The sequence below is a fragment of the Peromyscus eremicus genome, chromosome 3 (genome assembly GCF_949786415.1).
Source record: "Peromyscus eremicus chromosome 3, PerEre_H2_v1, whole genome shotgun sequence".
Classification (NCBI taxonomy): Eukaryota; Metazoa; Chordata; class Mammalia; order Rodentia; family Cricetidae; genus Peromyscus; species Peromyscus eremicus.
Window position 1 is genome coordinate 97,541,766 of NC_081418.1, and position 12,813 is coordinate 97,554,578.

Here is a 12,813-nt window from a genome sequence, read left to right on the forward strand (position 1 = left end):
GAGGTTATTCTAGTGGATTTGCACCACTCAATATTTTCAGGTAAAATTTAGGTAACAAAAATAAAAAAAAAAAAGGGGAAGGGGGGCAAGCTGCTTCTTAAAAATAGAAAGAGTTAGTGTTAGTTTTCTGGACATAACTATTATGCTCCAGGAAAAATTTTCTCACTAAAAACTAGTGCTAGGTTACATAGAATAAGTCAAATTACCAAGTAATGATATATTGATAGAAACGAGAAAATTTGTGAATTGTAAAAGCCTGAAAATAACATCTTTTCTTAGAATAAAAGCAATAAACATGACATAAACATCTTACTTGTAGATTTGCTTTTAAAGACATGTATTTAAGGAAAACTTTTCATAAAGCATCCCACTAAGTTGGACATGGTGTAGCAGCTCATAATCCTAGCTACTTGGAAGGCTAGAGCAGGTAGATCCCATGAATTCAGGAACTCAATCAAGATCAGCCTGAGTAACTTAAGACTAAACAATACAAACATCTCCTACTTAAACATGCAGAAGTGGGGCTGAGAAGACAGCTAAGTTGGTACATGCTCATGGTGCAAGCACAAAGATGTAAGTTCAGATTCCCAGCATCCATTTAAAAAAAAACTGGGAGCAGTAGCATGCTCATAATATTAGTGCTGGGGGGTAGAGACATTAGGACTCCTGGGTCTTGTTGGACAGTTAGTCTAACTCAATCAGTGAGCTCTAGCTCAGTGAAACAAACTGTGTCAAAAAAGAAGGTGGAGAAGCGATTGAGGAAGACACCCAACATCTACCTCTGGCCTTTACATAGACATACATATATACACAGACATAGACACACACACACACACACCCTAGAAATGCTACAGCAATAATGCTTTTAAATATTATCCGAACCCACGCCCTCCAAAAAAGCAATGTTATGGAATATCAAAATGAAGGACTCAGTGAGTTATTTTAAAAATTAAAGCTAATATTAAAAAAAAAAAAAAAAAGGCTTACAGGGAAGGTAAGAGTGAATCTGGAAGATGTTAAGAGGAACAACTGGCTTTTGGCCGCGGCAGCCATCTTCCAGTAACTCGGCAAAATGACGAACACAAAGGGAAAGAGGAGGGGGACCCGCTATATGTTCTCCAGGCCTTTTAGAAAACATGGAGTTGTTCCTCTGGCTACTTACATGCGAATCTACAAGAAAGGTGATATTGTAGACATCAAGGGAATGGGCACTGTTCAAAAAGGAATGCCTCATAAGTGTTACCATGGCAAAACCGGAAGAGTCTACAATGTCACCCAGCATGCCCTGGGCATCATTGTAAACAAGCAAGTTAAGGGCAAGATTCTTGCCAAGAGAATTAACGTGCGGATTGAGCACATCAAGCACTCTAAGAGCCGAGACAGCTTCCTGAAGCGGGTGAAGGAGAACGACCAGAAGAAAAAGGAAGTCAAGGAGAAGGGCACCTGGGTGCAGCTGAAGCGCCAGCCCGCCCCACCCAGAGAAGCACACTTTGTGAAGACTAACGGGAAGGAGACTGAGCTGCTGGAGCCCATTCCATACGAATTCATGGCCTAATGTACAAAAAGAAATAAAGGACCTGGACTATAAAAAAAAAAAAAAAAAAAAAAAAGGAACAACTGGAAGTAAATGTGATCAAAACACATCTTAAGAATTTCTCAAAAAAATTAATTAAAAACATTAGGTCAAAACCAATAGCTTTTAGATTAAAAAAAAAATCACAGAATGATTTTCAAACTAGGATTATTGATGCCTATTAGAAATTCTTCTTTTAAAAGTTTGTGTTTGTGTATGCACGTGAGTGGAGGTAAGAGAACAACCTGCATGGGAATGTGTCCCAGGAATTGAATTCAGGTGGCCACGCTTGGGGGTAAAGTGCCTTTACCGAGCTAGGTTGCTGGTCCAGAAATTCTTCAATGACTGAATATATACCCCTAAGACCTTTGCTTGCCCTTCTGAGTAAAAATATCTTCTTCATATATTTATACAGCTTGCCTCCCTATTTCCTTCAAGTCTTCCAAATGACTCTTCTGCAGGGTGTTTTAACTTACCATTTTAATACACACAATTCCCCATTTATGTCTCTCTTTTTATGTGAGAAGTTGGGTATGCTGAGGCAGGGTTTCACGTAACCTAGGATAATCTTGAACTCACAATACTACTAAGTGTTGAAACTGTAGGCATGCATCACTATATCTGACTTTGTAATTCTTTTTATCTTGATTTATTTGTCTTCACAGCACTTTTTACCATCTGGTATTTTATTTCTTGATGTATCACACACACACACACACACACACACACACACATCTTTCCTCAGTTAATTTAAGAATTTAGAAAGATTAGCAAAAAATATAGGTACCAAATATAAGGTTCAACTGTTTACCCTCTGCTACTGAAACACAATGGAACTATTAGAAAAACACAAATATGAATTTAATTTCTTTTAAAAATGTACTTACTGTTTTTCTACATGTATTCTACTGTACAACTATGTAAACCAAGAACATGTAAATTTTGCTTTCTTTTTTTTTTTAATTTTAATTATTTATTATGCATACAGTGTTCTGCCTGCATCCCTGCAAGCCGGAAGAGGGCACCAGATTTCATTACAGATAGTTGTAAACCATCATGTGGCTGCTGGGATTTGAACTCAGGACCTCTGGAAGAACAGTCAGTGCTCTTAACCTCTGAGCCATCTCTCCAGCCCCCAAATTTTGCTTTCTTATGCAATACACTAATATATATATATATAAAATAAAAAATAAACAAACAAAAATGTTTCCTTCCAGGAAGGAAGCAACAATGGATCAAAAACAGTACCTGTTTCCTAGAGATGATCACAGAAGACATACCAAATCTCTCTCTCTGTTTTGTTTTGTTTTTTTCAAGACAGGGTTTCTCTGTGTAGCCCTGGCTGTCCTGGAACACACTCTGCACACCAGGCTGGCCTCAAAAATTCAAGAGATCCACCTGCCTTTGCCTCCCAAGTGCTGGGATTAAAGGCATGTGCCTCTACTGCCCAGTCTATACCAAATCTCTTCACATGTTAGTACCCAAAAATAGTTACATATTTCAAAATTACCAATTTATCTCATGTACTCTGTTTCCATAATCATCAAAACTGTAGGAGGGTCAAATAATTTTTTAAAATTATCAATATAAAAAAATCTAAATTCAGAAGAAGTTTGACTACTATCTAAGCTTACTCTTAAACTGCATTCATAATGTATCTTCTGAGTTTTTAGAAAATGTCCTTTATGCTGATTTTCTTAAAAATTTTTTATGGATTTATCTATTTTATGCATATGAGTGCTTCTCCTGAATGTATGTGTTTGTACCATGTGTGTGCCTAGTGCCCATGGATGTCAAAAGGTGGCACTAGATCCCTGTAACTTGAGTTACAAATGGCTGTAAGCCACTACATGGGTGCTAGAACCAAACCTGGGTCCTCTGCAAGAACAGCCAATGCTCTTAACTGCTAAACCATCTCTCTAGCCCCATCCTTTTGATCTTCTAAAATAACAAAAGTTGATTAAAAAAACAAACAAAAACCACTTACCTCTGAGTCCATCTTTGGAGATAAAGTACAGGTCAACACATAATCACCTATGCTTTGTGGATTTTGTTTCAGAAAACTGTACATTGACAGAGCAGATTCAGGACTTTCTAACTGAAGAATCACCTTTAAAAATATTTTTTTAAAGCATGAATTTAAAAATTACAAGTAGAATTAGGATGTTACCTAGCAATTCCACATTTTACTGTATACCCAGAAGAACTGAAACCAGGGACCCAAACATTTATTTATTCATTTACATTCCAAGAAATATTAGGCACATCCATTAAAAAAAGAGACCTAACTGTCTACTAACCGATGAATGAATTTTAAAAACACAGTCTAAACACACAATAGAATGCTGTTTAGTCTTTAAAAAGACATTCTGATATATGTTGCATCAATAAACCTAGAACATATGCCAAGTGAAATAAGTCAATCGCAAAACAGCAAATACAATTCAAATATGCTTAATGCATATTTGACTGAACTGACACCTAAAGTTAAAATGGTAAATTTATAATTTAAGAATACCTTACAAAGGCTAGGCAAAACAAAAGGTTATTTAAAAACCCTTTCTTTCTTTAAAACAGAGAACTATAGTGTAGGGGCTGCAGAGATGGCTCAACAGTTGCTGCACTCCTGGAAAACTCGAGTTCAGTTCCCAGTACCCACATCAGGTGGCTGATAACGTACTGTAATTTTAAGTATAAAAGGCAAATCATGAAATAAAGTTGATAAACAGATCTAAATCTGTGTTTTAGTTAGAAGGAAACTTTAAATATATATTAAAAAACCATGCCTTTCATTTTATAAGGGTAAAACAGCTTTGCCATAGTCAAAGAATATATGTGTGTCTTCCTGGTAAGACAATGCTCTTCGTACTGTGTTGCCTTGTTCTTTCTGTAAATCTTACTTCTTCTTCTTTTTTTTTTTTTTAAATTTTTCGAGACAGGGTTTCTCTGTGTAGCTTTGAGCCTTTCCTGGAACTCGCTTTGGAGACCAGGCTGGCCTCGAACTCACAGAGATCCACCTGGCTCTGCCTCCTGAGTGCTGGGATTAAAGGTGTGCGCCACCACTGCCCGGCCTCTTACTTCTTCTTAAACTAAAGAGAGAGGCCATCTTTTTTTTTTTTCACCTGTTTTTAAATCACAGTCCAGAAGAAACTGTCCTAGTCTGTTATACTTCTGCTTAGTGGCTGAATAATGTTTAAAGATGCTTCAACACAAAAGCCAAGTTAGAATCTACAGACTATAAGTATACAGGGTTCAATTACCTTGTTTTTGTTACTTATGAACACATAGCGATCCACTTTTCCAAACTGATGCCCAACACAAAGCACACACTGAAGTCCGTCTTCAGGTAAATTGTCAAGATGTACAAATCGGTTGTAAATTTTATCAGTATTTGCCTGTATTTTGGTTTTTTTTTTTTTTTGAGATAAAGTAGGGGGAAAAAGATAAACATCAAATCATAAATCACTGATTAGCAGTAATTTAATATTACAGAAGCAAGGTGATGCTCCTTCAAGAATAAGAAAATGACTATATGGAAGAAAACAGTGGTATTCCCACACCTAGGACTAAGGTGGGGTGGGAAGGGGTGTGGGGGAATTGAAACCAGAGTCTCATGTGTGCTAGGGAAGCCCTTTATCATTGAGCTAACCTTCCAGACCAATAGTAAGGTCTTAATTTTATATCTGAGCAATGAATAAAACAATATAATAAAATTGGACATGTATTTCTACGTTTATTTAAAAAAATTCTCAAATGGAATATCACCTATGTGGCTACAAATATGCATTTCAGTGTATAAAAATTTAGTTCATATTAAGGACTATGAGACCCTTTTCATTTTTACCAAGAAGAGCCAACTGATAATCTTAGTCAACTCAGTATTAAAATTGCTACTAGAATTTTCTTTAATTCTCAAAAGAAAAATAAAACAAATTTTCAATTAAATCAGCAAACAAAAGCATTTAAATGTGAAACTTACCTCTGGGTCACTTTCTTGAATCAAGGTTGTAAAGAGAGCTTCCTAAAAAGTCAAACATTCAAAAGTAAAAGGTGAAAGCTCTGTCTCATTCATGTACTAACACTTAACTTGGTCATGATTTGTTATGCAATGACCTACACAGATATGCATTGTTAAGTATGTCATAAATCAGGTAGCTAAAGTTTTACTCCTTTAAAACTTTTCTCCCCTCTCTCTGAAGATGTTATTTAAGTCTCACCCTACCTATCTAACTTAATTCTTCTTATTCCCCTAGGTTCACTGCAGGCAAATAAAAACCAGTGTAGTAATTTGTTACTATTATAAAAAGGCCAAAAGCAGCACAAGAAAAGAATGGCAAAACTGGCAAAAGGTACTTTAAAAGAAGGCTCTGTATAAAGAAGAGTAATTTGGCCTTTATCTAATGAAACTATGGTTCTTAAACTTTTTCTTTAATACTACTGACATGTATAATAATCCCCACTAATACTAGCAAGTTAAGATGATTATCAGGAAAAGGCTTTCCTAAATTTGCATTTCCCCTAGCTTCTATGAGATTTTACTGTCTCCTTTTAGGTCCTACAGACCCTGAAATGTTTTTGCATCAGTTGAAGCTGAATCTTAACAGATTTGAATTTCATGTTAGTCTCGTGGCTTTGTGGTTAAAGTACTCGAAGGAATCAAACCTGACAATAGCATTAAAGAACTACTCTATTACTTTGGCTGTTTTAAGAGATTAAACAATGAGGAACAGGGATGAAGCTTGATATACTTAAAATAGAAAAGCTTTACTGAGTGACCAAGTGTGACAAATGAGGAGGAAAAATTAAAGACAACTGCCAGTATTCTGTTTGGATTGTTGGTCAGAGAGCAGCAGTCAAGAATTCCCCCTGCCCCCAAATAGGATTTCCTCTCAAACAGTGGGCTGAGTGGTCACTATAAGGAGAGGATACTTTTATGGCCTAAAAATACTATGTGACCCCAGAAAGAAAACCAGTTAACAACAACAACTAAATAGTAAAATTGATCTTAAAAATTTAGTAAGATCTAGGAAAAATGATGGTGTAAGCTGATTATTTACCTCATCTTTTATGTCCACATCCTCAGGAGCCATACTTATGGAGAGCTGATTTCCATCCATGGATATTGGGAAGCAGGTGTAAAATTTTACCATAGAATCTGCAGATTTTTTGTTTATTTCTATATATGCCTTTAAAAATAAAAATGAAAAAAAAAATAAATTCTTCCTGAAAAGACTTGACTCTTCAGAGTCAAATGACTTAATAAGAAAACTAAAGTCGTAGAAACAGCAAAATCCATAGGCTAAGACTAATGTAACAAACAGCAACAAATAAGTGAACAGATAGGCAATATTATAAAGAGAACCAAAACACATTCTAAAACTAACATTGAAAAGGTTTTTTGTTTATTTATTTTTGAAATAGGGTCTTATTCTGGACCCTAGGTGGTCTTGTCTAGATCTTGAGGCACCAGAATTGCAATCAGGCACTAAATTTAATGCAGAAAGTCTTATTTATTGTATCCACAACAGTACTTAGCATTAGCAGACATTTTGTTTCATTATTTTTTTTTTAAGATTTAATAAGACATTTAAATAAATAATTCCTTAGATTTAAATCACTTGTCATTCTTAGTGGTATAATGGTACTTCCCATTACTCTGCCTGGGACATCCATGAGTCCTTAATCCAGTGAGTCTAGTCAGTTAATGACAATTTGTTATCAACTGGTCAAATGCAGCACCTGTGTTCAGGTACCTTTATTTTATATTATGGTCATGAAGTACAATAACAGTGATACTAGCAATCATAAATGCCAAGGAAAAGTCCTTACAGGTGCTTCCTGTAAATGAAAAGGCAAAAGTGATCAGCATAAGATGCAGGGGGCCTGTATGAGTACTCAGTGGGTAAAGGCCCTTGTGGCCAAGCCTAACCACTAGAGTTCAATCTCTGGGACCTACATGGTGTCCAAGTTGTCATCTGACTTGCATGCGAACACTGTACCATGTGTACATTCACATATATACACACAAATAAATAAATGCAACGAAAAAAAGGAAAAATAATCATATGCTGAGTTTGATAAAAGAATTATGGTAAGAAAGAATCTCAAATCCTTGAGATTGTAAAGTTAAGAAAACAAATTTGTGCCAGCTTTGCCAAAGTTACAGTGTATGTGATAGAAATGCTTCATTATCAAGGAAGAGACATGAAATCTGTATATGCATGAAATGTGTACAATACAGAATAGCTAAGGTTCAGTACCATCTAATTTCAAACATTTACTGGGTCTTGAAAAGGCAATTCTCATGGGTAAGGGGAGACTACTATTAGCAGAGTCTGGTATTTTCCAATATAATTTTGGAGAAGTATTGTATATCCAAGTATTTAATAATTCTACTCAATAACAAACAAATCTGGGCAGATAATCTTGGTTTACTGTCTTAGACTTTGTACATATTAAATCTGTATTTATTACATGTTTTTGCATTACAATATAAACTCATCAATTTGAATTGTTTTTAAAAGCTCAAAATTTCCAATTTCACTTTATTATCATATGAAAATTTTTAACATTAAAGAATGCATTGTTTTCAGGGTGATGGTGGTACACACCTTTAATCACAGTCCTCAAGAGGCAGAGGCAGCCAGATGTCTGTGAGTTGGAGGCCAGCCTGGTCTACAGAAAGAAACTTTGTCTTGAGAAAAAACAAAAAACAAAAAACAAACAAACAAACAAAAAAAGAATGAATTGTTTTCTATTTTTAATCTTCCTTTAAATTACAAATAACCCACATTTGAAAAATCAGTGTTATGGCTCAGTGCTTAAGAGTACAGGCTGCTCTTACAGAAGACCCAGATTTGACTCCCAGCACCCATGCAGTGGCTCACAGCCTCTTGTAACTCTGTTCCAGATATCTGATGCATTTTTCTGACCTCCATAGGGACCAGGCACACATGTGGCAAACAGATAAATGTGATGGCAAAACATCATACAATAAAAGTAAAGATATATAATTATATAAAACGAAAAAAGAAAAGAAAAGCTGTACTCCCATACACTGTCCTTGGCATCTTTTAAAAGTGTGTGTAATTCAGTCTCCTGTCTACTTAATTTGAAACTGCACATAACTCAACCTTTACTCTCCCCTTTGTGCAGTAAGCACACTGGCTGATGATCCTGCTCAATTTTCCCCATGATTCTTAAAAACTAAGTGAGTGTAAAAATTGACTGTGTCATAAGACACAGAGTAATACTGTCCAAAAGTAATATTTTTTAGATTAGATATTTTTTCTAGAAAACTTTAAGGTTATATTACAGTACCTCACACAAGTTTATTAACAAGAAATTTTGCTGAGCTATTTTAAAAACAATACTTTAAAAAAAAGATTTTATTTATCTATGTGTATGTATGTGTACTTGCATAAGTTTATGTGCACCATGTGCATGCAGGAATCCATGTAGGTTAGCAAAGGATAGTGGATCTTTTGGGAATGGACAGGTGGTTGTGAACTACCCAGTGAGTGCTGGAAACTGAACCTAGATCCTTCCCCTGTAAGAACAGTTAAATGATCTTAACCACTGAGCCATCACTCCAGACCTTTATAAATAATAAGATTTATTAATCTTTTTGTTGTCCTAGCAGTGATATTTAAAGAGAATTAGCCACTTTCTAGACTCAAACTAATGTCAACAACCATTCACACATAAAAATAAATACATCTTTTAAAAATTTAAATTACTATTTGTGTGTATGAGTATTCTGCCTGCATGTATATCTGTGTGACATGTGCTTTCAGTGTCCTTGGAGATCAGAAGAAGGTATCACATTCCCTAGGACTGTAGCTATAGATGGTTGTAAGCTGTCTTATGGGTCTGGGCATCAAACCCAGTTCCTCTGAAAGAACAACCAATACTCTTAATTGCTAAGTTATCCCAGCCTCCCAAATAAATAAATCTTAAAAAAATTCTCTCTCTCTCTCTCTCTCTCTCTCTCTCTCTCTCTCTCTCTCTCTCACACACACACACACACACACACACACACACACACACACACACATACACACACACACAAAATTAGGAAAAATACTAAAGTAGATGATATCTGTGCCTTTTCATTTTAAAAATCCTTTAGTTGGGCTAGGGATATAGCTTAGCAGTAAAGTGTATGCCTAGCCCTAAGTTCAATTCCGCCCCTGCACCCCCCACAGACAGATATGAGAGACAGAGACAGAGAGAGAGAGAGAGAGAGAGAGAGAGAGAGAGAGAGAGAGAAAGAGAGAGAGAGACAGACAGACAGACAGACAGACACTGGCTGATTGATTATAAAGCCAGGCTAGGACAGAGGGATCATGAGTTTGAGTTTGTAGTTAGCCTAAGTAAGACACTGTTTCAAAAACACAAAACAAAAATAGCATATTATAAAGATTTTAAACATCTGTTAGCTTGCACGAGTTTAGAGATAGTCCCGATAGTCCCTTAAATCTTTACTATATTTAAAAATTCAATGTTTTTATCAAAATGTGCTTATAAACAAGTAGTCATCATAATTCTTACCTTTTTATGAGATGATAAAATCAAAATATCCTTCAAACCACCAAACGGTTTTGCTAAGTTGTAAATTTCTTCTGTAGAATATCCTTTATTAGGCAAATTAGAAATAAAAACCACACTCATTTCCTCCATTTCCTTCAAAACAAATTAAGAAAGTGATTAGTATTTAATTTGCAATTTACTACTTGAGGGAAGCCAGATAAATTAGGAGACTAGTAGAACCTCAAATTAAATGCCCTTTGTGGGGTGGTGGTGGCGCACGCCTTTAATCCTAGCGCTTGGGAGGCAGAGGCAGGTGGATTTCTGTGAGTTCGAGGCCAGCCTGGGCAAGCGAGCGAGTTCCAGGAAAGGCCAAAGCTACATAGAGAAACCCTGTCTCGAAAAACCAAAAAAAAAAAAAAAAAAAAAAAAAAAAAAAAAAAAAAAGACCAAGAAAAAAAATTAAATGCCCTTTGTGGTGGATTGAATGAGAAAGGCCCTACAGGCCTATATGTTTGAGTGTTTGATTCCCCAGTTAGTAGAACTGTTTGAGAAGGATTAGGAGGTATAGCCTTTGTTGGAGGAGGTGTGATCTTGTTGGAACGGTTCACTCCAGGTCCAGTCTCACTTTCTCTGCCTATGGCCAGGGTCGTGCTTGCCTGAAAACTACCATCTTCCCCATCATGATAGTTATAGACTAACTCTCTGAAATTGTAAGCATGGCTCCAATTAAATACTTTCTTTTGCCGGGCGGTGGTGGCGCACGCCTTTAATCCCAGCACTCGGGAGGCAGAGCCAGGCGGATCTCTGTGAGTTCGAGGCCAGCCTGGGCTACCAAGTGAGTCCCAGAAAAGGCGCAAAGCTACACAGAGAAACCCTGTCTCGAAAAACCAAAAAAAAAAAAAAAAAAAAAAAAAAAAAAAAAAAAAAAATACTTTCTTTTATTAGCTGCCTTGGTCATAATGTCTCATTCACATCAATGGAAGAGTAACTAAGACATCTTTAGAATATACAAATTTACTAATATTTGTCATCTAGTCCAGGTCTATCAGTCTCCTTTTGATTTACTGTTTTTTTTTTTGTTTTTTTTTTTTTTTTTGGTTTTTCGAGACAGGGTTTCTCTGTGTAGCTTTGCGCCTTTCCTGGAACTCACTTGGTAGCCCAGGCTGGCCTTGAACTCACAGAGATCTGCCTGGCTCTGCCTCCCGAGTGCTGGGATTAAAGGCGTGCGCCACCACCGCCCGGCAATTTACTGTTTTAAAATTGACATTCATTCATATCTCGGACAACAGCTCCTTCTTTCATTTACCATTATTATGCCTGTGCCTTGCAATGTGATGCGCGCGTACATTTAAAACCCAAAGCAGTGTGTCTTCTCATCTTCCTGAACAATCACCACTCTTAGGCAATATTTTTTAACTTTATCTACTGTCTTTAAGATCCTTATACCATAAGTAAGTACTTTTCTGTTTTATTTTGCCCCAGTATACTTATTCTCTAAACTTATTCTTTCATTAAGCTAGCTTTTCCTTTTGTAGATATAGGGAAAATTTGAAAAGCCTCTATGATAAACTTGGCCTATTTTGATTTTAGGGACAAAAAGAAAAGAAAACTTGCCAGAAGTCATAGCTTTGAAAAGCAAGTGACTAACAACAACAGGTCTCTCAGGTGCATTGGTATGTAATTCCTAAATAGCTTTATTGGAATGCTGTACTACACTGACCCTACTATACCAGTGCTTAAAAATACTTTTCCTAAAGTAAGACATACTATTTAGTGATTTATTAATGAGCGGATTATTAGACAAAAATGAATTTAGGCATGGCATGTGAGCAATCTCAAACTCTAACCAATAAAATCTAGATGAATGAGATTTTAGTATACTCTTAAATATATAAGAACAGTGAATTTTATGTCCTTCATATAAATCAGAAGGCCTATTTGTTTCTCAAAAAATGCAGCAAAAACAAAAAAGTCATGGTATTCAATATATTACTTTCCTCAAGGCTAGATAAAAAAATTCACAAAAGATTATTAGAAATTATAGATGTAGCTTAGTTGGTGGAACGCTTACAAAGCAGGTACAAAACCCTGAGGTTTTATTCCCAACAATGTATAAACTGGGTATGGTGACACACTCTAGTAATCCTCACACTAACCAAGTTGAAGTAGGGAAATTAAAGTTCAAGGTCACTCCTTGTAACATAGCATGCTCAAGTTCAGACTGCAATACTAAGAAAGCCCATCTAAACAAAAATCCCCCAATGAAACAAAACAAATTCCCAATGTGCATAAGTTCTAGATTCCCAATGTGCATAAGTTCTAGTTCTTTCAGTTCCAACGAGCTGTTATCTACTCCAAATCCATTTTGCCTTAACATGTACTCAGAGGACAGCCATCTTCATAAACACACATTTATTCAAGTTTTTAAACCAACATATCTAAAGAAATGAAAATGACTAAGAATTTTCACCATTCCAAAAAGTAAAATACAGTTGCTAAGAGAATTTTATGTAAATAAAATACAAAAACTGACCTTGCTCACTGGTTCATTTTCTGTGGCCTCCAAAGCACCTTAATACCAAAAAATAATGAAAACACAATTTTTAAAAGTTCACGTGATCCTCAAGATTCTACATTATTCCATAGTAAATTAAGTAAGTTATTTGAACATGTCTATGACTGACAAATAGCTAAGAAACAGTATAGAA

The 12,813-nt window shown here is 35.8% G+C and overlaps 2 protein-coding genes across 3 annotated transcripts in view; one reads left to right on the plus strand and one right to left on the minus strand.

Moving 5' to 3' along the window:
* Positions 1 to 12,813, minus strand: part of Znf638 (zinc finger protein 638) — a 69,375-nt gene that overhangs the window by 20,849 nt on the left and 35,713 nt on the right. For both annotated transcript variants that reach the window (XM_059258096.1, XM_059258097.1), the window contains exons 14-19: positions 12,639 to 12,676; positions 10,127 to 10,258; positions 6,631 to 6,759; positions 5,553 to 5,594; positions 4,834 to 4,968; positions 3,561 to 3,683 (exon numbers count right to left, since the gene is read on the minus strand). In XM_059258096.1, the coding sequence (XP_059114079.1) occupies positions 3,561 to 3,683; positions 4,834 to 4,968; positions 5,553 to 5,594; positions 6,631 to 6,759; positions 10,127 to 10,258; positions 12,639 to 12,676 (599 nt within the window). The remainder of the gene's footprint in view (positions 1 to 3,560; positions 3,684 to 4,833; positions 4,969 to 5,552; positions 5,595 to 6,630; positions 6,760 to 10,126; positions 10,259 to 12,638; positions 12,677 to 12,813) is intronic.
* Positions 1,060 to 1,563, plus strand: LOC131907121 (large ribosomal subunit protein eL21-like). Its single transcript, XM_059258095.1, has one exon. It carries the CDS (start codon positions 1,073 to 1,075, stop codon positions 1,553 to 1,555), a length of 483 nt encoding a protein of 160 aa, XP_059114078.1. The 5' UTR covers positions 1,060 to 1,072; the 3' UTR covers positions 1,556 to 1,563.

Excerpts from the sequence above, each read along its gene's own strand:
- LOC131907121 (XM_059258095.1), top strand. The coding sequence starts at position 1,073 with ATGACGAACACAAAGGGAAAGAGGAGGGGGACCCGCTATATGTTCTCC.